Here is a 25,788-nt window from a genome sequence, read left to right on the forward strand (position 1 = left end):
TCGCTGGAAGGCTATAATCGCATCTCTGTCAGTAGTCAGGCCACCAGAGTGTGAAGATCTCAGTGCGTCTGAAAGGGGTGCAGCTATGGAAGAGAACAGAGGTATAAAGCATCTATAATAGATGACGAAGCCTAAAAACGCTCTGATTGCCTTTTTTGGTTGTCGAAAGTGGTAGATGTAGGATCGCCTCAACCTTGTTGATTTGAGGTTGTATCTAGCCCCTCCCTACAGTGTACCCCAGGTATTTGGTCCAAATGGCCCCCAAAACAGATTTGTTCGGATGATGTGGAAGCCTGCTTCACCCAAGGTCCTCGCCACTCTTTGGAGGTGTTCGAGATGAGTAGCCCATGTTGTGTTGAATACTATGAGGTTGTCCAGATAAGCAGAAGCGTAGGTTGCATGCAGTGTCAGGATGTTGTCCATGAGTGACTGGTAGGTGGCTGGGGCTTCACGAAGCCTGAACGGAATAATGTTAAACTGATACAACCCACAGGAGCTGGCAAAGACTGTCTTTTCCCTGTCCTGTTCTGGGAGAGGGATTTGCTAGTGCCCTTTTTGTTTAAGTCAATAGTGCTCAAGAAGTATGCTCCACCCAATTTCTCTATCAGCTCATTGATTCTGGGCATCGGATAGGCCTTATTGTACAAAATGGTGTTCAACTGCCAAAGGTCCATGCAGAATCTTGTTGACACATCTGGTGTTGGTACCAGGATGATTGGAGAGCCCCAAGGACTAGTAGAGGAACTGATTATGTTCAATCTCAAAATCTCATGAATATCCATTTGTAACTCCTCTCTCTTGGCCTCAGGAATACGATACTGTTTCGATGGAATGTTCAATGATATCTGTTCTCCCAGATAGGTTTGAAAATACCTGTGAGTAGGGTTCAAGAGCCTCCAGTATTTCCTTCTGCTTCATGCTTGCCAACTCAGGTCTCCATTGAACATCCTGGATGCTCGCTTCTTCGCCGTGCTGGAACTGTTCAGTGGAGGTGTTCGCCACAGATTTGATCAAGGCAACAGAGGCAGATGGCTCCTTCCATTCCTTCAGGAGGTTCGATGTGATAGTTCTCCTTTTGTTGTTTATCGGGTTGGCTCACCAGGTAGTTAACGCATCCTAGGACTTCCTTCAGTGGGCTCCCTCCAGTTGGCCAATATCTTGTTATCGCTAGTTGGTAACAGGACCAGCACCTTGTCACATACTTGGAAGGTTCTCATGCGGCTGGTTCGATTATATTGTTCTTGTTTTTGTTGAGCATGTCCTAGCTATTGTCAGGTTCCTTACTTTCTCCAGTTGTGTTCTCAAGTCTTCCACATATTCTGGTAGGGGTTGCTCTTCTTGTCCTTCCCAGTCTTCTTTCACTCGGTCTAGTATGGTTCTCGGATGTCTTCTGAAAAGTTGTCCGAAGGGCAAGTAGCTCATCGATGACTGGGGAGTGTCTCGCAGGACCATTAATACCCATGGTAGGGCTTGGTCCCAGTTCTCCTCTGTGGGTGCTGTCACTTTTTTAAGCATTGGTTTCAGGGTCTTGCTATATCTTTTGACAAGACTATTGGTTTGTGGGTGATAAATGCTTGTCCGTAGCGGTTTGTTTCTCATCTGTTGGCAGAACTTTTTCATTACGAATACATAAAGTTGCTGCCTTGATCGGTGATCATCTCCTGGGGCATAAGAAGATCACATACCTGAGTGGCAGAAGTGTCTCTCATGGGAAAGGCCTCTGGATACTGTGTTGCGTAGTCCACCACTACCAGCAGATACTGGTATCCACAGCTGCTGGGGTCCAGTATCGACTCTAATGCATTGGAAGGGTTCCCTTATGAAGGGCATCCGTTGTAGAGGAGCTCTGAGAGGTATATTCAGACTGGTCTGCTGACAGATGGGACACTCTTGGCAGTACTTCGATATTTCCCTGTAAATACCTGGACAATAAAACCATTTCAGGACTTTTTGCTGAGTTTTCTCTGCAGCCAGGTGTCCTCTGGTTTGGTTGTCATGGCCTAATCTCATCATCAGTTCTCGATAGGTCTTTGGGAGCAGTAACTGTTCATTTTCTCTCTACCCCAGTCCCTGCTTATTCGATTATAAAGGCTTTTTTTTCTTGAACCATGGTCCAGTTTCTTCACTGGGTTCCTCCTGGGTAACCTCCTGTTCTCTCGCTCTCTGTACGGTTGGATCAGTCTGGCTGTCTGCCAGAAAGGACAGTCCATGGCTGTGCAGATTCCAGTCTGTTAAACACATGACCAGCTTCTGACTATTCAATTTTCTTTTTTCCGGTCTGACTTCTTGGTGAGTTTTTCTTTCCCTCAATAGGGGGCTGTGTATGTCTTCCTGGAATAAAGGCGCTCTTCTCAGCCATTCCTCCTCTAGAAGACAGTCCTGGAAAGCTGTTAGATCTTGAGGAGAACAGGAGACGGCATGGAAGGCATTATGGTGGCCCTAAGGTCTATATTCCTGTTATTGATACCTAGGTTGATGATTCTGGATGATCCTTACATCCACATGACACACCTAAATCGATATAGGAGGAGTGTTACACATCTTATTGCCACTTACTTCTGGGTGTGATGGCTGTCTGCTGATCCCCGCTATCAAGTATAGCCTGTGTGGGTCTTACGTCTACGGTCACCTCTACAGTATAAGGACATCTTCTCCTCTGTTATTTTTGGGTTTGAATATCACAGACTTCCATTGGTTCCCCGTTGCATCTTCATGGGCAAAAATGGGCTATGTGGCCCCATTCACCACATTCAAAACACTGTGGTTGACGAGAAGCCAGAGGCAAGGGGGTACTTCTGAACTCTGACCTGACAGTCTTCTGTTCCATTGTGGTCCAATGGGTAACAGCCAGCTCATAGGTTGGTGCTTCTGTGTTGCCCCTTGCTCCGGTACTCTGTATGAAACCAGCCTTTTGATAGGCTGTTGCTATATTGATAGCCTCTGACAGCGACAAACAATGGTTGTCTCAACCATCTTTGGAGCAGGGAGGGATGGGAGTCCACAAATTGTTTAAGTTGTATTTTCTGCCATTTCTCCGTCAGATCTTGGATTCGATACTACAGCTGTCATGGCCTCTCCCCAGTTTTCAGCTTTGTCTCCCTGAGTCAGATTCTGTATGCGTCATCGATTCTCAACCTCTCTAGGATGGCTCTTTTTATTTTTCCACAGGGAGTGTCTCCTGAGGTGTTCACAGCCTGATAAGCCCCTTGCTTGGTGGTGGTAAGGAGAGGCGCTATGTAGTGACCCCACCATTCCGGGGACCATTGGGCTTTCCTGGCCACCCGTACCAAAATTGGTATTAAAAAAACAGGATCTTGATATTTCTAGATAATTGAGGGGGGTACTATGGGATGCCCCCAGGTACCCACCATCACATCACTCAATTGCTTCAAGGCTTCTTGGTTTTCCTCTTGTGCTGTGCCCTAGATTTGGATCACCTCTGTACCTGCAGCATCTGCTGCTACTGCTGTTGGCCCTCGGCCAAGGTCTTGATGAGGGCTCCGATGGCATGCTCTGATCCCCTGCCATCACTTGTGGGAAGAGTCAGAGGCTGCGTTTTTAGTGGTCAGGGATCTTTTATTGGTAGGCAAACAGATGCTTAGTTCGTCTCGAAATAAATCAAAGAAAGAAAATGTTCATGTCCCTTGTTGCTTCAGGTAGCCCCCACTGGAGCAATACTGATAAAGACGCACTAGATTCCTCATGGTGCATTCTGAGAGAGGTTTAATAGGCTCAACAAAACTCTGTCATTCGTCTTGCCATCTGGGTCCTGCAAAATGCAGAAACAGAATTACACTGATTATCCGGATCATTCTTCTTTATACGCTGCACTGGCAACAGTATCCAATCCCTGTCAGTTACAATCCGGGGTCAAGTTTTCTTACGGTGCTAACCCCACCCCCCAGTTTGATGCCTCAATCCATGGCCGCCATAGCCCTAGCCTCTCAGTGCTGCCACGCCGTTCTCCAGGACGGATCTCCTTTGGCAGCAGTGATCCTGTGCTATTCCATGGCAGCAAGTCCTTCAGTGTCCACAATGTCAGGGACAGGCAATTAACGTGCATAGGTGGTCATGTCGCAAACAGACCATGTTGTTCCCAGTCACATCTTGTCTGCAGTTGTGTCCTTTCTTCCTACCACTTTGTGGGGCATTCATTTGAAGCAACGACAGTGTCTGACAGTGTTCCCGCAGCTGTCAGCAGGTTCAGAACGTAATCCCCGCTGCATGGTCTGATGACTTCAGACTTTTCCACACGATCAGTCCAGCACTTTTGGGACATACTACCACAGAGCTCGAACAGAGGCGCTGGGTATGGTAGACTTGATAAATCTCTAAGCACATGTTTAAGACCAAATAAAATAGTCTGTTTGTGATGGATTAAGCTGTAACCTGTTGAATTTCTTTTTCATTTTGTTTAAAGAGTGGACCTAGTTTGAGAGCAGCGGAGTGTGAGTAGCCAGCATTTAGGCTGGCATTTCTTAACAGTAGCGCATTGCTGTGAGTTGCGAGTCTGTGCATCAGTATGTGCATCCACTGGAATTTGTCCTTCATCAGGTGTTGAAAAATCCATGCTCTGAGAGATTTGCGAAATTGGAGAATTGTGGGGGCATTCCGAGCTGACACCAGGATTGAGTTCCAGAGGGTGGATGTGTGACAAGAAGGATTGTTTGTGGGTCCACTCTTTGCAGACGAGTTACGATTCATCCACTATTTAACCACAGACATACATACCAACAGAATGGGCAGGGAATCTATAGAATTATTAATACGCAGAGAAATCGGGATATATTCAGCAAATGAATGATACTCATCACCAAAGTTGGAAAAGAGACATCAAAGGCTGGATGTAAATATTAAAAAGCAAGAAGGATAAGGATGACCCCTAAGGTACCCCCACTGGAAATATAAATCAAATTGGATTGATATCCACCAATTTTGGACTGTTGGGTTTGATCCCTCAAAAAAGAGCAGAACCAACCCAGAACATGCTGGGATACACCTGTGATTTGTGACAACCTACAAAGTAAGATGTTGTGATCTACAGTGTCAAATGCTGCCAAAAGATCCAGCATAACTAGTAAAGTACAGATGCCCTCATCCACATATTTCAAAATATCATCCCATACAGCATCCCTGTGGGGCTCACAGGACGGGCGGTCTCTGTCCTATGAGCTGGGCATAAACCAGATTGGAAAGGGCCTAAAAGTTGATGTTCTTTAACTTGATCTTCTAGTTGGAACGTGACCATCTTCTCTAATGTTTTTGCAGGCCAAGGCAGTCCAGCTCTCTACCGGTAGTTATGTAAGAGCCCTCGATCAAGAAATATTTTTTTGATAGAAGAGTAATAGTAGAAAACCATAGAACCCTTGGAACCACTCCTTGAGAAATAGGGAGTTCAAAGAATGGCTTAATGAAGTAAACTAAATAGGAAGAATGTCTGCAGGCAACATAATCCGTTATCAAATAGAAGGTCAAATAAGAAGCCTTTAAAACCTGCTGGTATGATAGAATGGAGTCTGAAAAAATTGAGAAGTCGAAATACCCTTAGTGGGCTCTGATGCAAAAGCAGGCAAATTAGGCAATAAGGCGGGGATTGCTTGATCAAGATCTTCCTGGATAGATTGCCTATCCATGATCCTCCTCAATTTCATCATCTTTTGTTTTTGCTGTTCCACCTTCTTCCACATCTGTACTTTTACCTCCTCCTAGGTTTGTTCTCCCTCCATTCTCTGGGCCTCATTATAACTCGCCCGGTATGGAAACAACGGTGGCGGTAAACCTGCCGCCACCGTTGTTTCCATGCCGGGCGATCACAACTCCTGCAAGCGGAGGCGTCAAACCCGCCAGGTCTGACCTGGCGGGTTTAACACCGCCCGCCTGCAGGCGGACGAGGAAACACCGGCACCATCATGAGATGGTGCCGGTGTTTCCATGATCCCCATCCCCATTGAGTCCTATGGGACTCAATGGGAATGGGGATTAACACCATTCCGCCTCTGGAATTTCCGGGACACCGGAGTTGTAATGCCCCGGTAATTCCGGGAGTCACGGAGGCAGAATGGTAACACGAGTCCGGCGGTAACCAGGTGGTTTTACCGCCTCGGTTACCGTCGGACTCGTAATGAGGCCTTGCTCCACCTTTCATTCTCTGGTTACCTCACATCTCCACCTGCACCATCAGCTCTCTCCTCCTTTTGTCCACCTCCTGCACCGTCAGTTCTTTTCATAGGTCATCTTCCTCCTGCATTTGTAAAGTGCGAACAAGCCCATAGGCATCTGGGCACTGGAAAAACTGGTTAAATGTGGCCTCTAGGCGAAGCATGGAAGCATCACGTGTTACATGCACTGTTTTACAGTTTATTTACAGTTATAGATATCAGAGGCATACCTTCTGTTACATTCTAAGTGAGACACAGAGGTTGGTTGGTACAGGTGATTAGACAAATAGAAGTGTTTTGAGGGATTTGCGAAAAGCCCAGTATGACTCCTCGGCTCTTAGTGCTTGCGGTATCTCATTCCATTGCTTGGCGCCTACTACTGGGAAGCGGGCCCCTGCGGCTTTTGCACTTTTGAAGTTTGAAATTATTCGTCTGTGAGTGTAGGGGGTTCTAACATGTCTGGTCGCATGTGCCTTAGTGACCCTTTGAACCAAGTATGGCAGGGCAGATTTGGAGACACATCTGTGGGCGATCGTTAAGGTCTTAAAGGATTCTTTCTTTGACAGGCAGCCAGTGAACTGCTCTATGGGCTGCAGAGATGTTTTCTAGCTTGGGTACGTTGATAGCGGCCCGGAATTAGTTATTTTGGATGGTCTGGAGTTTCTTGAGGCTTTGAGCAGAAATGGTAGCAAATAGTACATTACAGTAGTCTAGCCTGGTGCCCACTACTGCACGGGCAATCGTCAAGCAGCGATCCCTAGAGAGGAAGGGTCTGGCTAAGTTTAGGAGCTTGGTGGAACGCGCAGCAGAAGATGAGATGGCGTTGACTTGTCTCGTGAGCGAGAAAGTAGCATCAAGATACACTCCCAGGGTTTTGACAGCTGTGGAGACTGGGATCAGCGGTCCGTCAATCTTAAAGGCTCTGTATTTGGGGTCCAATTTCTTTAAAACCGCTGGGGCACCAATGATGAGAAGTTCCGTTTTCTCATCATTGAGGCAGAGACTGTGGGTCACCATCCAAGCATTGATAGTAACGTAGGTGGCACTGAGTGCAGCACAGTCGTCAGTGTAGGAGCCAGAGAGGGGGAGGAGGATTTGTGTGCCGTCTGCATATTTGGTGTAGGCTATGTTGAGGGAGTTTGAGAGGTGTTGTAAAGGGTGGCCGACATGCAAGATCCTTGAGGTACACCACAGCTGATGGGGGCAGACTCAGCGGATGTGTTCTCGGAGATGACTCTCGAAACTCTGCCTTCAAGGAAGGAGGTGATCCAAGAGACTGCTTTGTGTGAGATGGAGGCTGCTGCAGTGAGGTGGTGGCAGAGGATACTATGATCGACCCAGTCGAAGGCCGCAGAAAGTTCCAAGAGGAGCAAGAGGGTAGGGTTCCCTTGGTCCCTGAATTTGTCCATTTGGTTCTTCAGGTCGATGAAAGCTGACTCGGTACCATGGCCTGGGCAGAAGCCAGATTGGCGGGTACCTAGGATGAGGTTGGATTCTAGGTGATGTTGTATTTGAATATATGCTGCTCTATCAAGAATGTTTAGCAAGAAGGGGACTGTTGTAATGGGCCAGTAGTTGTTAGGTAGCGCTGGTTCTCGTGTTGGCTTTTTTGGAAAGGGCATGACCCAGGCTTCCTTGAGGCTGGATGGGACCACCCCAGTTGTGAAGGAGGAGGGGACGATTGCCGTAATGAATGGTGCCAAAGCGTCAGCACAGTCTTTGACCAGGGGAGCTGGGCAAATGTTTCCTTTGCATTTTGAGGGTTAGGATATCCAGTATTTCTTGGGTAGAGATGTTTTGGAAGGTGAATAGAGGGATATCATGGGGGTTGGCATGAGGCGTAAGGGTGACTGTATTGGAAGGGGTGAGGCTGGCCTGTCTAGCTGAGATTTTGGTTTTTAACATTTCGATTTTTTGCTGCATAGCATTTTGAAAGCTATCACACCAGGCTTGGTTTTTAATCAGTGAGGAGATTTGGGCAGTTGGGGCTTCTACTTCCTTAAGGATCACAAATAATTATTTTGTGTGAGTCAGCTTAGCTATTCGTGCATTGTAGGTTGTGGCTTTGGCATGAATGATTGCTTTTTTGTATTCTAGAGATAATTTAGAGAAGGATGCTTTGGGCCGTTAGGTCCTGGGTATAGCACGAATGAAGGTGCACCACAGGCTTGGCTTTTTTTTTGTTTTAGCGGGGTGATGGTGTCTGTGGCATCAGCCAGTGTTTTCGTGAAGAGATCCACCAGGCTCTTAGTGTCGGAAGTGTCCATACACTCTGGTTTGAGGGCCTCTGCGTAGGGGAGTAGGCTGTCTTTAATACGTTTCTGAGAGCTGCCGGCCAGAACGGGTGGAAGCATCTTGGTGGGGAGCTTGCCGGGGAGGAGGGGGCAATGGGGACAGTGAAGGATAGAATATGATGATCTAACCATGGGGAGGGGGGTATTTTTGGTGATAGCGCTGTGGCAGTTACGGTCCGTGAGTCAGTCTAGGGTGTTATCCTCTCCTCCACCCTCCTGAACCTTTAGCTCCGCCTTCCCTCCTGCACCTCCAGCACTCTTCTCAGATCTGCTGCCTCCTTCTACACCTTCAGCTCTCCCAAGCCTCCTCCTGCACCTTCATCTTTCTCCACAACTCCTTCTGCTTTCTAAAATGTGCCTCTCCTTTGCTCAAAACTCCCCATCTTTCTAGGTCTTTGACCGAACTCTGAACGAGACTATGGTCTATGGGTTGCAGCTGTTTTTGGTAGTTGCTTTGCACTTGGGACTGGTTGTGCGGGGCAGCAGACAGATGTGTCCCCTCTATTCCCCCTCTACACGTCTGGGTAGTCCATCAGCTTCAATTTTTCCTCAACATGCATGAGTGTTGGAGCATAGTCGCAGAGCTCATGAGTGAGCGGTTGAGAGGCCAGCACATGTACCTTGGTTCGCCCACAGAAACACAACCTAGGCTTGTGATCTTCATTTACTTATTTGCAGTCGTCAAAGTCTGGCAGTATGCATATGAGTAAGCCACATGGATTAACTCTGGCACATTTAGATAAGGATTTAAAGCGCAGTACCAGAAGAAGAATCACTGTGGAGATCACCTGCCACAGGCCCCTGGATTTGGACCAGTGGATCCGCCCCATACTGCTCCTGGGCACATCACAGAACGGGTGGTGGCACCAGACACCCTTAGTAGCCCTGACCGACACCCTCAGTGCTAGTGTCATGATCCGTCGATCACGCCCTTTCTGGTCTTCCTGGTCCCTGGCACATCGGGGGTTACTCGCTGTAGTACATCCAACATGGCCGTATACACGGAACGCGGTCTATCGACCTTTACGTCCTATGCAGCACGTTCTATAAATTAGCCACTCCCCTGCGGTTCTGCGCGTCTCAACGCTACCGATAGCTGTGGCCTGACGTGCTCCGTAGTTCGTTCTCCTGAACTGTGTTGCTTCCTGGTTCCCTGACCTTCCTCCTTCTCCTTTCCTACTACCTTCTTTGTTCCTGTTTCTTCCGCGTTCCGCGCAAACCGCCTCCGTGTGCTGCCTCCATTCAAAACTTCCTGGAGTTTCCTAGATCCCGGACGAAGAAGCTGAACGAATTCTGGAATCCGAAGACAGCCGAGCAGGCTTGTACAAGACCCGAACTGCTCGGAAGAAAACCCCGACAAAGGACTCTGCAAAACAGAGAAAACAGGTGAAAAAGGGGGAAACCTGTGACAGCTAGGCAGGGAACTTTGCCACAGTACTCTGAGACCAAGTCCTCCACTCCATGCAAAAAAGAGGTTCAGATTCGACTGAAAAAGTTTGCAAATAAAATATTTTCTATGGTAAAGATCCTTTTACAATCTTGTGTAGGGCCACATCACAAACCAGTGTCCCGTGTATATTCACCCTCTTGGTGCACAGGAAGCTCATTGTGCTAACTTCAAAGCCCACCATCCCAACAAGAGTAGTGTACATGTTGATGTTCTTAAATAAATGTTTCATTGTGCCAGTACAACCAATAGAGGAGTTTACCCAGCAGCACCTAAAGAAACCTTTGGAGGCTAAAAATGAATGTTCCTTTTGACTGTAGTCCTGACTGTTCTGGATTTCTGTACTATAGAAGAAAGAAGTTATGGGGAGGGTGGCAGAGGGACGGGCGGGGAATCAGGAGTGGGAATCCCTCTCTTTAACATTAGAAAAACTGAAAACAATACACACCAAAAACCATGGCAATACATTAATATTTTGAGACATTGTGATTTTTCATCAGTGTTTTACCATGGAATAGTATTAATCTATCATTAGCACAGCCTGGCTACAGCAGTGGAGCACTGAAGGTCATTGCACCTCCATGGTGCATGGAGTGCAACCGCATGCCCGCAGGGTACAGTACTGTGAAAGATCTTTCCTGGTCACTACCTACTGGTTTATACACAATCATAAGAGCACTTCATGGGAGAACCACATTTTCTCATACCTGCTCTAGAGTTGACAATTATATTATTCAATATTCCAGCAAATGTTGGTTGTCTTCAGGTAAATACCTTGCAGATTGGTTTGTACATCGTTGATAATTTTGCCTGTTCTTTATCATGCATGTAGATAGAAGCCGCGCCTCCACCAGGATGACATCAACCTCTGAAGCAGAGCTGCAGGTAAAATCTGCTGTCCAATGAGTGCTTTTTATGTTTCTGCAGTGGTCCAGTGGCAGTTTCAGCCCTGATTTGGGATCCAGGAGTAGACATAGCTGCCAGTAACTCAGTACACAGAGAAGGCCCATGCAGACCTTCATTGTGTGATAGGTGTGTGAGCTGCAGCAGCCATGCTGAGAAGGAGTCACAAGAACGAGGGATAAGACGGTTGATCCAGGAGCAGAGTTGACAATGTGAGAATGAATAATGGCTGGTAAACTGAAATTCATCTATATATAGGTTTTGATGGGTTGGAATGTCAGCAAGGTTTTCAGTAAGAGTTATTGCAAGTCCTGTACACTGCACCAGTCAACCTGCAGTGAGAACCTCCTTTCGATTAGAAGGGATACATTTGGGGCTTGGGCAAGGTGGTGGGTGGCATGGCAGTGCTCTTGTGCCGTTTCTCTCCTTCATTTGCCAATGACTATCAGTTTTTTTGCCACCCAATAACCACTGCCCCAAAATTAAAGCTCTTGTTCCTTGTGGTACATACAATGTCTACTCAGCATTTTACCCAACACAGTGCCTCATTAAGAGTTTGGCGGTATTGTCTCTGGTAATACCGCCAACCTTTAATTACTGCAGGTGAGCATGCAGTAAAGAGAAAGGTCCACCTGATTCAGTCATGTAGACTCTTCAGTTATTCCCTATTTTAGAGTCCTACAGGGGATTGCATATAACCTCACGCGTAACACATGCCGTAATGGTTTTGTGTTAGGGGAAATTTCCTCCACACAGCCAGGCAGTTTTTTACTGAGATTCACTTTAAAAATTCTAAATTTGGCAGTGCAGTAAAAGTGACTGCAATCCCTTGTCCACCACTTTTTTACTCTCCCATCAAACTCTTAATGATGCTGACAGATGTAATGCCTTCCCAGCCCATCATGGTTATGTTGGACCTCTCTGCAGAATGTGACACAGTCGATCACAATATACTACTCTCCCATCTAAAATCAGTTAGGGAGTTTCAGACAAGGCCTTGTCATGGTTTAACTCTGTCTTGTTTAATCGGCCCCAACAAGTCAAGTGTGATGAGTACATCTCAGATTCTTGTCATTGAGTTGGAGTCTGTGAGAAACCTGATGGTATTACCCCCAAGTAGACCCCAAGAATCCCTTATTCAGGTGGCCGGGGAAGGGCTGGCGCTCTCAGATCCCCACCCTGGGGGTGGACGAGCGAGGGAGGATCATCAGGGTTGGGGAAACCGGGCTTATGCTCGGGGGAATACCTCAGGTGAGATGCGGTGCACCCTACCCTGTAACACCTTGTCCTCATTCTACCATGTAGGATATTTAGGAACTCAACCCCTCCCCCCCTTCCCGACATGGACACTTTCTCGCGGACAACTCACTGTGAGTAGCAACAGGACTACCCCCACCACGATTCTCGACTGTATTTTTTGAGATTTTCCTAAATTTAATAGTGAAAACTACAATCCCATAATTCTTCCCCTCTGTTCTTTTCTAAAGTTACTGAGACAAGGAGGAGAAAGATTGGGAGGATGAAGATTGATTACCAACAGGGAACCACAGACACAAAAAACAGACTCTCCCCTTTCTACAGCAGACTGTCCCATTAATAAGGCCAGGCTAAATCAGGCCTCCCACTTTAATTTCTTGCACCTGACAGGAAAGCACACTTTGAGCAAGTCGGGGATGCTGGAAGGTGCCAGAGAGAAGGTGAAAGCCTTAGTGAGCTGCAGAAGCCTTGGAAAACCTGGAGGAGGAGAAAACCGCTCAAACACTGGTCCTGCTATTTGAGAGGAGACTGCATTGTGAAGGAGGTAGCTGTACTTGCAGAAGGCAAGACGAGGGGCAGCTGGGGTTGCCTGGCGGTATCTGTAGCAGAACTCCTCCCCTATTGCCAGACAGGCAAACCCAGGTACATGAGGGGTAGGAGGTAAGACCGTGACCTAATTGAAACCTCCCCCTTCAGGTTCCTACAGCTCCCAAAACATGAAATGCCGTTTTGTGGATCTGTGAAGTGGGAGCAACATTATCACAAGTGCATTCTGGGACTGGGAGTCCAAAAACAGACTTTTGAAGATTGTGAACTTTGTGAGAGGGTTCAGAGCCTGGCAGAGGGAGACCCTTGTGTATTTTGTGAGAAGGGTCCAAGCCCGGTTGAGGGAGACCTTTTGAACTTTTGTGAGAGAAACTGGCACCAGAGATAGTGGTCCAGCACCATGTGGGCGCTCATTCGAAGGTCTCTGGCTGGTGCCCCCTCTCTCAAATCAGGAGAAACAACAAGTACCAAGAGGCTTTAAGGGAGGCCGGCGTGAGGTGTCAAGGTGGTAATATGAGGGTTAAACCAAACCCCTTGTACAGTCGAATTGGGGTGAACCCCAACATACCCTAGAACATTGTGATAAATGAACTGTACGAAGCCTGACTGGGGGCTTTAGAGAAAACCTGACAGGGGCTTTAGAGAGAGCCCGACTGGGGGCTGAGACCCAGACTTAGGTAAAGGGAAGAATTTGAGGGGTCTACAATTACTTTTTGTTTAAATATGAACTGTGGAAAATGTGAACCTGATGGAGGGATGCCAAGAGAAAGCTAGGGGAAGGGAACCCCTGCTTTCTGATGAGATTTTGAAATTGTGAACTGTGGAAAGTGTGAACCCGACTGAGGGAATTGTGTAACTGGCGTTTGCGCCCAGTTGAGGGGGAACGCTGTACGAACTGTGATATTGTGAAGCACGCACCTGCATTGAACAACAAGAGTGACCCAGTGAGAGGTGATCACCCTTCGGCAGCCTTTGCTTAAATTGGCAAGTGCTTTGAGAGGCTAACACTGAAAGAAGTCCTGAGCCCGGCTGAGGGGGATCCTAGGGTGAAGAGTAAACACCTGACGTGAACGTTACCAGAAAGGAACTGTTTGTCTTGTTGTTTTTGGCATATCAGGCCCTCTGAAGCAAGAGACTTTGCAAGAGATGAGACTTGAGCACAGAAGGCCCTGATATAGAGAAAAGGAACTGTAAGCTCGTGCTGGAGAAGCCCAGGAGTGGGTTGTGCTCAAGAGTCCCGCCTTGACCCGTGCTAAAAACGTGGGGAAGGGAGACCCCAACCATAACATCCGGACGTATCATTTTGTGAACATTTCTTTCTTTTCTTGTGAAGATTATCCCACACTCTTAGCATAGCAGTAAGGATTGGCAATAGGTTTTCTTAGTATAGGCATTGTCTATTTGATTAGACTCCACTAGGACTGTATCATTATTATTTGATGGTCGAAGCTGGCTAACAGCTTAGATTTAGGTTTAGATTAGGTGTTTATCTCACCCGTTTTTACAGTTTAATAAACACCCTTGAACTGTGATCACTTGTGTCTGTCTTACTTTGATACCATGCCTTCCTTACAAATCCCTCAGGGTTCTGCACTTTCAACTCTTCCGTTTAATTTATAATAATAACACATCTTAATTGTGGTTTAGTTCAATTAAGAACTTTACACAACATTCAACTATACTATCAGACAATCCATAGAAACCATAAACAATAATCAAGCATACATAATATCTTAAAATCGAAATAGAAGACATACGTCACTATAACGAACATTTTAAAACATAAAAGGCATGATAATGCATGCTTATAAACCAGCGTCGTCTGTGCGGCCATCTACACAATATTACATTCAGTTATGCTATTTATTAAAGCAGATATGATTGTTTATTTGTTTATCCCCGTCGAAATCTACAAGGAAATTTCCCAGTTCCTTCCTTTACTCTCACCAAATACCCCTGGGCTGGTTCAGGGGCTGTTAGAGCCAGACTGAATGTGATATAGGATATGTAGTTGTGATGCCGAGGCAAGATAATCATTTTAATATTGAAAAAGGCTAAAAACGTGTGCACATTAAAAGATGCAACATTACAAACAACACTCATTTCATTCATCATGAGATGGGAGTCTAATTTTACTCTTCTTGTACACTTAGACTTAAAACATACATGGTAGGTTTGTCAGCTAGCTATACAGACATCACAATTGGTACAAAAAGCGTGACCAACATCTTCCAAAGCCTTATACTCCCATAATTCTTTTCTTTCACAGCATGCTGATGCACAAATGCCATTATCGGCTGGCCGTTAATGCTGCAATCGCTACGAGTATTGTATTTTATTGGCCTTATGCAAATGTGTACTAGGTGATTGTAGAATTAAAAAAAGTAAAGGCAGAGTGTTCCCTACTACGCCAAATAAATTAGGACATGGCGCCATACTCGCAATAGTGCCAATTGCATGGAGAGAGAATCAGTATTCAAACACCTATCAAAAAGGAATCAGTGAGAATGGTCTCATACCTATGCACATGGCTCCCAAAATTAGACATATATGTCGCCCAGTTTTACACACTGGGAGAGCAAATGCCTAGCTGTTTCCAGTTTGTCAAGTAGGGAGCAAATACAACAAAATCTATCTTCCGCCGCCAGCCCCAACTGAGGTCCTATTATTGTGCGTACTGGTAACTGATTTGTGTGGAGTTTAAGTATAAAGGTCCTCCTAATGGCAGGATCCGGACAAAGCAGGAGATAGGGTTGGGTTTTACGGTAACGGTGCACCACGTTGGACACTTTCTCATATCCTTTTAATTTGGCCAGGTGGGTATAGTTCTTACACCAATTCCATCTGTCAAACTTTTTTCCAAAAGATTTATTTAGATGTATATATGGGGTGCCCAAACTGGGATTATGGGTCCAGCTGATCTCATCAAATAATTTCTCATTGAGAGATTGAAAATTGGATCCCGCAAAGATCTTTCCTGAGTCGAGATTCCTACCAACTGCCGCTAGCAAATCACATCCTGGATTGGATCGGGACTTCAGATAGAAACATCCTCTCGCCTGACTCACCATGCCACACAAGGAGGTGAGGCCCATTTCCAAGCGTAAGCATTCCATAGAACAGGATGGACCCATGTTCAACAATGCCTGCCAAAATTGGCCTAAAATGTTAAGCCAGGAATAATCCTGCATGGCCAGGGCTTCAAGTCGATACAACAGCATTGGGACAAAGCATTGTTTGTAGAGCAGGAGAATTCCAATCAATGAGAATCCTGCAAGCCCCCCAGCAAACTTACGTGCCTGCAACGTTAGCTGCTTGGCTCTGCGGATTTTCCTGAGCTTGATTAGGTCATAATCAGCTTGATCTCCAGGCCTAAATATGGGTAAAACTCAACATAGTCAATGGTACCAAAAGTTGTGTCCATCCGAGTCATATGGATCGCAATCCTGGTGACCAGCATAACGCTGGTCTTTTCCAGGTTGATGGTCAGCCCTAGTTCCTGGGCATATATAGATAGTTTGTTGAGTAGAATCTTCATTCCCTTATATGTGCGGTCAAAAAGGACTAGGTCATCAGCATATAGCATCCCCACCACAGGCAGGTCACCAATCCTCGGCGGACTGTTAGCAACTCAAAGCAGGTGGGACAGGAGATCCGCTATATACAAATTATGTAGGATAGGGGCAGCAACGCAACCCTGTTTCACACCCATATGGATAGGTATGGGGTAAGTAACTCCTCCCCCATGGTCCAACTGGACTCTAGCGTTATTGCTATGTAGCAGGACCAAGATGTGAACGATCCAATCGGGACAATTTAGAGCCCGAAGCTTAGCCCATAGGATGTCCCTGTCAACCTGGTCAAACGCACTCTTAAAGTCCACAGAGGCGACGTATAATGTTATGTCCCTGCGACTAAGAGTGGTATGGACAAGCTGGTCCAATACCCTGATGTTATTAGAGGTACCAGATCCGGGACGGAAACCTGTCTGGGCTAAGTTAATAATGTTATTTTTAGTAACCCATGTCTGTAATTCCCTGAGGACAAGGGGGGTGAAAATCTTCCCCATGCTATCCAGCACTGACAACAGCCGGTAGTTATTTATTTTTGTGCAATCGCCTTTTTTATGCACTGGAATGCGGACAGACTGTTGCCAAGAGGGAGCTATGGACCTGGATCTGCAGACTCTGGAAAACATTAGGAAGACCATTTGCACCGGGGGCTCTGGAACCCTTAAGCTTTGTAATAGACGCCACCAGAATCCAGTGGCTCACGGGAACTGGCCAAGGACCGCTAGGGACAGGCATAGTGACACATGTCTTAGGAATATAAAACGTATCTGCGGCGTATTCCATTCATTTAGCGCCCGGAATGGGGTTCAGGGTAATAAGCAGCCTATCCCCCCTTGCAGTCGCCAGGGTCCTCCAGATGTCACGACTGTCTCTGGAAATTATTGCACGTACAAATCGCTGGCAGGCAATCGCCTTAAAGACAAGTGGTAGTGCTTTAACCAGGTCCGATAATTCGCCCTGATTTTTCTGATCTCTGGTTGCACTTGGGGGAGGAGACCCTGATGTCAGCCTTGTGCGGTCAGGGCTCCAATAGTCTGACGCAACATACGTTTGCCATCACGTATGTTTAAGTCAAATGGTTTGTTGTGCTTTTTTTTCCAACAGGCAGCCGGGGAGCTCACGGTTTGGCCGATTGCATGGGCTAATTCACGGAACCAGTGTTCTATGGCTGAAGGGTCCTTACCTCTGAGACTAGCACGATCCACCATATCTCTGGGGAATAAGATGGCATTCATCCTAGAGATTTTTTAATGGCTCCAACTAACTCGGTTACCTGCATGATTGGCCACTGCTTCCCCACACATGGTCACTTTCCCATGGTCAGTCATATTTTCTAGATCCACTGACAAGATCGCATGATCACGGTTATCATTCGCTAGCACTCGCTCTAAGACTTTGTGGTTCCCGGCCATATAGTCGAGGGTGGCCTCCTTACTACCCATCTTCCAGGTGGTGTTTCCTGGTTGGTCGCCTGTGGTACGTCCATTGAGTAATGCAAGATCCCAGTCATCCAGGAAACTCAACCATTGTGCCCCCTTGTGATTATATCTATTATGTGTCATTGCACAACGTCCAAATACATTTTGGAAGGTGCCACCTCCTTCACGGTCGACACACCTGGCATTTCAGTCACCACATAGGAGGACAGCATTATCGGGGGAGGCAGTGTACCACTTTAACAGCAAGGCATTGAGTTCCTTGAACAGCCCCTCAGTAACCTCTCCGCCTGGGCAGTCGTAGATATTAACCAACAACAGGTTCAAATATGAAGAGCCCTCGATGGGGAGAGCAAGTTCAACTGCTAAGAGGTTACCGCCCGAGGGGGACTCAATGCGATTGTACTAATTTTTAATTCCAAGCATGAGCCCACCAGCCAGGTGGCCACGGTGCCCTTTTAAGGCAGGAGTTTGAAATATGAAAGCCATCAAGTAGGAATTCAAACGTGACCCAAGTTTCCTGCAAGGCAAAAATATCACACGCAGGAAAATAATCCCCGAGTTCCGCCTTGTTGGAACCAATGGGAAAATCCCCTGGTATTCCAACTAAGTGCAGTTATATTTCACTTGGGTGGGCATTTTTGGGAAATTATGCGCTGAAGCCATTGCCATCCTTGGGCATCTCCGAAGTTACCAGTCGCTGTGACCAAATTGCACTTTTGGGCAGACGTGGGGAACGTGTGAGCACACTTGCATCCCAAATGTTTATCGAAACTCACCACCACATGCACAGGAATATCCAGTGTATAGCCCAGGTGGGTTATAGATTGATGGTGTAAACGTATTAACGCTGCTGTCTCTGGTAGACAGCAGTGTATCCGGGTCACCTTCATAGGCTGATTCCGGAGTAGTTCCACAAATTCAAAGTCCCCAGAATCGAAAATTCTCAATGAAGGGATTTTATTGAATAACCCCAGCAATAGGGTCCAATTGAGGTGACCCCTTTTTGTTGTAGCATTATCTGGGGGGATAGTGAATTTCCAGATCAGCCATGGGGACCGTGCCAGGCGACTGAGGACGGGGGATTGGCTTGAGTTGCGATGTGGCCTTCCCCAATTACTGGGGGGACGTTGCTAATGCTACGGTCATTAAGGGGGGTGGGTTATCCGGTACGTTCACCACCAACCAGCTTGTCAGCGTTCCCACTGATTTAGCAGACCTCAGTTTTCTACGCGCAACTCTTTTACACTGTTTTTTTTGGAGAGGATGTTTTTCTATGCAAGGCTAAAGGAGCATAATAAAGCGGTTGAAAACATTTTAAATGTATTATATTCACATATACTGTTAAGCACTACTCTTTTAGTCTGTGCGCAGCAATAACGCCATTCGTCCTCAGGGATCAAGGCTCCCAAAGACTCCTCCCACCTTCCTCAAAGATTTTGAGCCGATACCACCTTTTTTTTCAATAACGTTCGTAAACATTGGAGATCAGCTTCCCTTCGCTCTCAGCTATAATCGTACCATTAAGAAGAGACGCGCTTCAGGAAAGGACGGTAATAATTATTTTAAGGTAGTCCTGATTAAAAAATAAATAAAATAGTTCCAGAGAAATATAAAAATAGTTCCAGAGCAGACATCTGCCCAAACGTTTAAAACTTGTCAATAGTAAGAAATTGTTCTGGGGGTTGCGGGGAGGTGGGTCCTGGAATAGAAAGATAATCACTTTACCCATGCACTGAACACAACCTTTCTCCCCTGTTAATGGTAGCCTTGGAATATGTACCACCGGTAAAAAGGGAGAGTATAAACACATCTTGGCGTGACTTGTGTTCTATTTGTTGCAGAGCTGTTCATACAACTGCTCAATAACGCTGGAGAAGCAAGCACCCTCTTGATTTCAACATGTGATCGATCAGGGTTAGAAGCACACCAATAGGATTAAAAACGCAGCCTGCACAGCATATTTATAACCTGCAAAGTCTGGGAGTGGTAGCCCGCCGCTCTCCAAAGGAGCTCTCACCGCATTCACAATTGTTTATCAGCTCAAATAAATCTCGTGACGATAGAGGTCACCTCTCTGAAAAATCATCTTGGACCGTCAGGGGAACATTAAAAAAAATATATATACAAAAATCTGGGTAAAAGTGCCATCTTAATTGGAGAAATCTTGCTGTACAATGACAATGGTAGATGCATCCATTTATCAAACGTGGCCCTAGCCTGAGACAATGTTTTACTATAATTTTTTTGAAAAAGAGTATTTGGGGATCCCGCAAGGTTAAATGTCCAAATAGTGGGTAGTCTCCCTGTGCCACTGGAAGCCCAGACAATCTTGATATTCCACTGTGCGAACAGTCAAAGGGAACAGCGCCATTTGTTGGGGTAAATCCGGAGTCCTGAGCATCGCCCATATTCAAAAACATCTGCCATAATAGGAGCCAAGTTAACACTAGGGTCTGTAATGTTTAATATAATGTTGTTCGCATACAGTGAAATTAACAGTTTGTGTGTAAAAAACAGAATCGGTCTATGAATATGAATATCCCGGGCCCTTATCAATTCCGTGATCACCAATGCGAACAGGCAGTGAGAGAGTGGGCAACCTTGCTTTGTAACCCAACCCAAATGAATTGGTTTAGCAATCCACCCATTAGTATATATCAATTATATAAATTCCTCCCTGTTAGTCTCAGTACTGTAAAAAGTAAAGGCCACTCCATGGAATCAAATGCCTTTTCAGCATCCAAAAGGGCAGTAACGTTCGGGTCATGTTGATAGACTGCCAAAAATATACCAAATATCCTATGTAATCCATAGAATAAGGACCTACCAGGAATAAAGCCAGCCTGATCAGACTTCACACACTTCACCATCAAAGGGGCCAAGGAGGGACAAAATCTTTGGCAGTATTTTATGGTCTATATTTATCAGCGAAACAGGCCTATAAAGAGGAACATGTCTCAGCCTCCTTCCCCGTTTTCAGAAGGAGCGCAACTACAGCCTACCTCATGGACTTCGGTAGTCTCCTATCCAGCAAAGCTTGCTGAAACACTTTCAATAAATATGGTACTAGGCTTGTCAAGAAATCCTTGTAAAAATGAGCCATATAACCCTCAGGTCCCAGTGCCTTCCCTGATGACAGAGCTCTAATGGTGTTATACATTTCTGGTGTGTAGTAACAAGGCCAATAGGGCCACCAACCCACTCACTTTCCTCTTGATTGAACCAATACAGTGCAGGACCTAAATTAGTTTTCAAAAATATATTAGCAGAGTTTGCCAATTAACATTTTCTTGATTATCAAACAAACCCATTTGATAAGCAATATAGTACTAATATGTTTAATGTCACCAGGAGTTATTTGTACCCCAGACATAAAATGAGTAAAAAATACAATAGGTTTGTTTACCGCTGAAGTAAGACATTAGTGAGATGGGTCTGGCCTTGAAAATCTTTCAAATTCTTAGTTTACCTACTCGACTCAGAGAAATTCACTCGTCCCATAGCAACGGATGAAAACAAATGTAAATGTGCTTTCTGTAAAATGGTGCATGTCACCACAAACCCAATTTATGTTTGGCACACTGCTGCCACCCAGAGGCGTGCCACACAGTGAAACCTTTGACATTTACGGCAAACAAAGTAAATGTTAAATAACATTTCCAAACATTCCCTGCAAATGGTACTTGCCCTTCATAAAATCTACTAGACTATGCAAGTGGCCGAAAGGACTTTGCAAGTCCTGAATGAGTGTCTGTAAAATGTAAAAGGTTAGCTTCATGCCTAAATGAAAATAAAAAAGGCTCTGAAAATAGTTTGGGCAGTTCCCTCCAACAGGAGCTCGGAGACACTTGTGTACGAGCGCGATAGAAATAAAATATCAATATAATGCAATCATAATCAGAGCAAAGCAAGCTCTGGAGGCTAAATACAGTGTTGGTAGGCCCTGAAGACCCTTGCGCATGGAAACAAGGCACAATCACCATACACAAACTGATACGACAGACACAAGGTTCAATTCCCAAAATCTACGGTTTATTGCAAAGCAAATAGTCTCAGTCGGCCGACTGGATCTCACGTCTCGCAACGTGTGTCACCCAGACCTCGTGAGACGCAAGAGAGCGAGCATTCTACAACAGTCTCATATATACAAAATAGGACAATCGTACAATCGGTGACACATCAAAAACCGCCCATAATGTATCTTCTTGAGCTAGGGTTCGGTAATTAACAATTATAACAAATATGACACATAATGACACGCTTCTTTCTTAATCTATATTATTTGGTTCAGCAACAGTTGCAATTTTGCAGTAAGCAGACATGGTTCTTTGTTATGAAGAACATAAAGCAGTTGTTTAGAGAGCAAACTGTGTTCATAGGAGAGACACATTACAAAGCATGCTATTGTCTAGTTTCTATTCGTGAACTAGGGGTCAGCCTGATCTAAGAAGGCCCCAAAGGGGGGGCCGCTAGTAAAGTATAATTCATGCCCTTAACAGCCTGTTTCTACAGCTTCAACAAGACCGGCTGGCACCTGGTTTGGTGATTAAATGCCTTTCTGTTCGCCTTCAAGGACTTGTGAGGGAGGAAAACAATGTATTTCTGTACTGCTTGGCATTCCTGTCTGGGCCGGTCTCTCAACATGTAACCTGTGTCCTTGCTACGTGTAAGAGCAGACCGAAATGAAATACATTTTGCAAAGCGTTTAGAACAGAAAGGCAAGGGAAAGCAAATGGCGGATCTTGCGGGCACAAAATGGACGCTCTATGGTTATGCTGACGATTCTGTATCTGGCGATGTAGGGCATATAATGCGATTGGTTTTCGGCCAACATAATATACCATCTATGCTCTGGTAGGGTAATTTTATAGACTCACAAACCCTCCTTTTGGCCGTAAGCCAAGAGCATCATCCATACATCGCATCTTCCTCTGACCATGTATCTAGTTCTGAACTATGCATACTACTGTAATCGTCATCATCAATATTAATTGACATGAACTCTTTCATAGTTTGTTTCATAGTTTACATTCGTATCCACTTTGGGAGTTATTTTCTCTGTTACCATGTGTACGCATTTATCAGTTATTTCAGAGCAAATAATTGTCAGGCAGTGTATGCAATAACAGCATGTCATGAAGATTCCGAGTATCGTTACTAAAATTGCAATTAGTTTCCATCCGCATAAGCGCAGTAACTCCCAAAACCAGGAACTTATATTGAGTTCGCAACTGTCAGGCTTTCTCAAATCTGATGTTGGCCCCGGAAGCTGCTGAACCCCCGCAGTCCCCTTTGGATGCTAACCTCTTAACTGGTATCAAACAGTTCATTTGAGAGCACCCCCAAGGGAAAGGGGGAAAATGGGACAAAATAATAAACTTCAGGTTTTGCTCAGCTTCTTTATCTGTCAACCTGTTGGTAAAAATAACAACAAATTCACTTTAGTCACTAACCTTTGAATTCCTTGGCTCTGACTTCTCTTTATCAATTTAAGTAAATAAACACGCCACCATACCTGATTATCCTCTGTGAATAACGTAGAGGACGTGTGTGAATTCTACTGAAGAAAACAGAAAAATAGAGTCTCAGATGCTCTTACTAATTTCTTCAATTCAGTATTGAAAAACTGCTAATCTCTCTCAGTTTAATGAGTTAATCTTCTAGCAGTTCAGATGTCATTTACCCAAACAACCCGCTGGAAATATTATACCTGTTGTTCGTATTAATTTCTAGCTTCAACACAAATTCCAAAAATGACACTCTGGCTATTCAATTTAAAATTGTTTGTTTCCTGAATATATAAAGTGTTCATTAATTGGATCTTTTGCTTGCAAAGAAGATTGCTCATAAAAGAAGCGTTCTTTTAACCAGAGTATGCGCATGCGTGAAGATATTGTTTTCTCCTTCTAAAATGGATGCGCACATGAACAAGGAATAGAGTTCAAAAATGAAACTGGCATGGGCGCATGCGTAATGGAATAGTATTCCACTCTTCTTAATGTGAATTGTTCAAACTGGAAAGAAGAAATTCCTCAGTTCCGGACACTAATCCTTGAAGAGGCAGCCCAGTGATGATCACGCGCCAGGTTAGAATGTTAGTAAATAAAACATAACGCCTCGGAGTCGCGTGGCTACCACACTGTCACTTGCGCAGACAGTGTAAGATTTCTAACGCTAGTCCGACGTTAAGAAAAGCACTGTTGCCGCCAAATGGAACAATACTCAATAATCTTTTATAGGGCCGAAAAAACACACGACGCTAAAATGATAAACAGACCTCCACACTCCAACTTGCCAGGTGCAAAAAATGTGACGCAGTTCAATAAATTTAAATACAGTTCTAGAAGTTCTAAAATAAATTCTTGAAAGAACGAAATGAACTACTAATTAAACAAAAACTAAGAAAACAGGAAACAAGTTAATTAATGGTATTGATATTTAACTCCTGCTTGAATATCACAAAGTTCCGTAAAATATAAAGAATTCACTTAGCTTGCTTCTTTCTTTCACTGGATTGTTTTCTAAGTTTCTTCTTAATTCTCCAACACTTTCCTGATCCAAATAAACAGTTTTAGGCACAAGGGCCTAACTAAAGTTTTCTAAATCTTAAGAGCTTCAAACATAAGACCTTCCAGCTGGGCTTCTGACAATGAAAGGCGGTTTAGAATGTTCCAACAATGCCTTTCTTTTACTTCTGACCAATCACTGATCCTTTTGGAAGTCTCCATTTTGGCTTGGGAAGCTCTCCACACTCTGCACAGAAAGTTAAGGCCCAAACCATACTTTATGTTAATCATATCCTCATTCCACCACATTCAACCAAATCCCACGAAACCTGACAGTACCCCCCCTTTAATGCCCTGTCCCAGGGCCAACTTTAGAAGGATACTTTCTATGAAATTTTGCGACTAATTGTGGTGCATGCACATTCACATCATCCTCCCATGTACGTTCCTCAGGTCCGAAACCTTCCCAGTCTATTAAATATTGTAGTTTCCCTCTTAACCTCCTGGAGTCTACAATTCTTTTCACCACAAACTCTTCAGATGAATTCTCTAACTGAACTGGTGAAGGTGGATGTACAACTCTAGTCCCCTGAATCACAGGTTTTAATAGACTAATGTGAAAGGTTGGATGTATTTTCAAGGAAGTAGGTAGTTTTAACCGTACTGACACTGGATTGATCACCTTTTCTACTTTAAATGGACCTACAAACCGTGGAGTAAATTTGTTTTTGCCCTTAATTCTTAAATGTCTCATCGAAAGCCAAACCAAGTCACCAACCTTATATTTAGGACCCAACCTCCTTTTTTGATCTGCAAATCTTTTGTACTTCTGTTTACTATCGAAAAGTACTCTTTTAGCTCTTTCCAAATTCTTTCTCATAGTTTTTAATCGAACCTCAACTCCAGGATTCTCTGACTCTTCAGTAATTTCAAAACTTAAAAACCGTGGGTGAAAACCTCTTCCAAGATAAAACGGAGACATGTTAGTTGAAACTTTAGCACAATTATTATAAGCAAATTCGGCAAGCCAAATCAAATCCACCCATTCTTCCCCTGCCTGTAGATAACACCTCAAATACTTCTCCAGTTCTTGATTTACCCTTTCTACTTGTCCATTGGTCTCGGGATGATAACCTGATGATAAACTGACTTCCACACCCAAATCCTTAAAAAAAACCCTCCAAAATCTAGAAATAAATTGAGGACCTCTATCTGAGATAATTTGATTAGGAAGACCATGCAGTCTAACTATTTCTCGCAAAAAGACTTTGGCCAAACTGTCTGCAGTAACCTCTCCCTCCATTGGAACAAAATGAGCCTCTTTTGACAAGAGGTCCACAACAACTAGAATAGATGTACAACCCTTGTCACAAGGAAGATCTGTAATGAAGTCCAGGGAGATTGTATGCCAAGGACGAGGTGGAATAGGCAACGGCTCCAACAACCCGACTGGTTTTCCGGTTTGATTCTTCATTTGAGCGCAAATAGCACATGTTTTTACAAAATTTAAGATGTCCTGACGCATTTTTTCCCACCAGAAGCTCCTCCTGACCAATTCTAGGGTCTTTCTAAAACCTGGATGTCCGGACAGCATAGATTCATGACAGTCTCTTATTACTCTCTCTCTCAATTCCAAAATAGGTAAGTAAAGTTTATTTTCAAAAAA

The 25,788-nt window shown here is 44.8% G+C and overlaps 1 protein-coding gene across 1 annotated transcript in view; it reads left to right on the forward strand.

Annotated features, from left to right (window-relative positions):
- The window catches only part of HEATR4 (HEAT repeat containing 4), a 597,929-nt gene that overhangs the window by 526,206 nt on the left and 45,935 nt on the right, over nucleotides 1–25,788 (forward strand). Inside the window, exon 17 of the mRNA XM_069638774.1 lies at nucleotides 10,732–10,784. Coding sequence (XP_069494875.1) covers nucleotides 10,732–10,784 — 53 coding nt within the window. The remainder of the gene's footprint in view (nucleotides 1–10,731; nucleotides 10,785–25,788) is intronic.

Source organism: Ambystoma mexicanum, chromosome 14 (genome assembly GCF_040938575.1).
Source record: "Ambystoma mexicanum isolate Mex_15411 chromosome 14, UKY_AmexF1_1, whole genome shotgun sequence".
In the NCBI taxonomy this organism is placed as follows: domain Eukaryota; kingdom Metazoa; phylum Chordata; class Amphibia; order Caudata; family Ambystomatidae; genus Ambystoma; species Ambystoma mexicanum.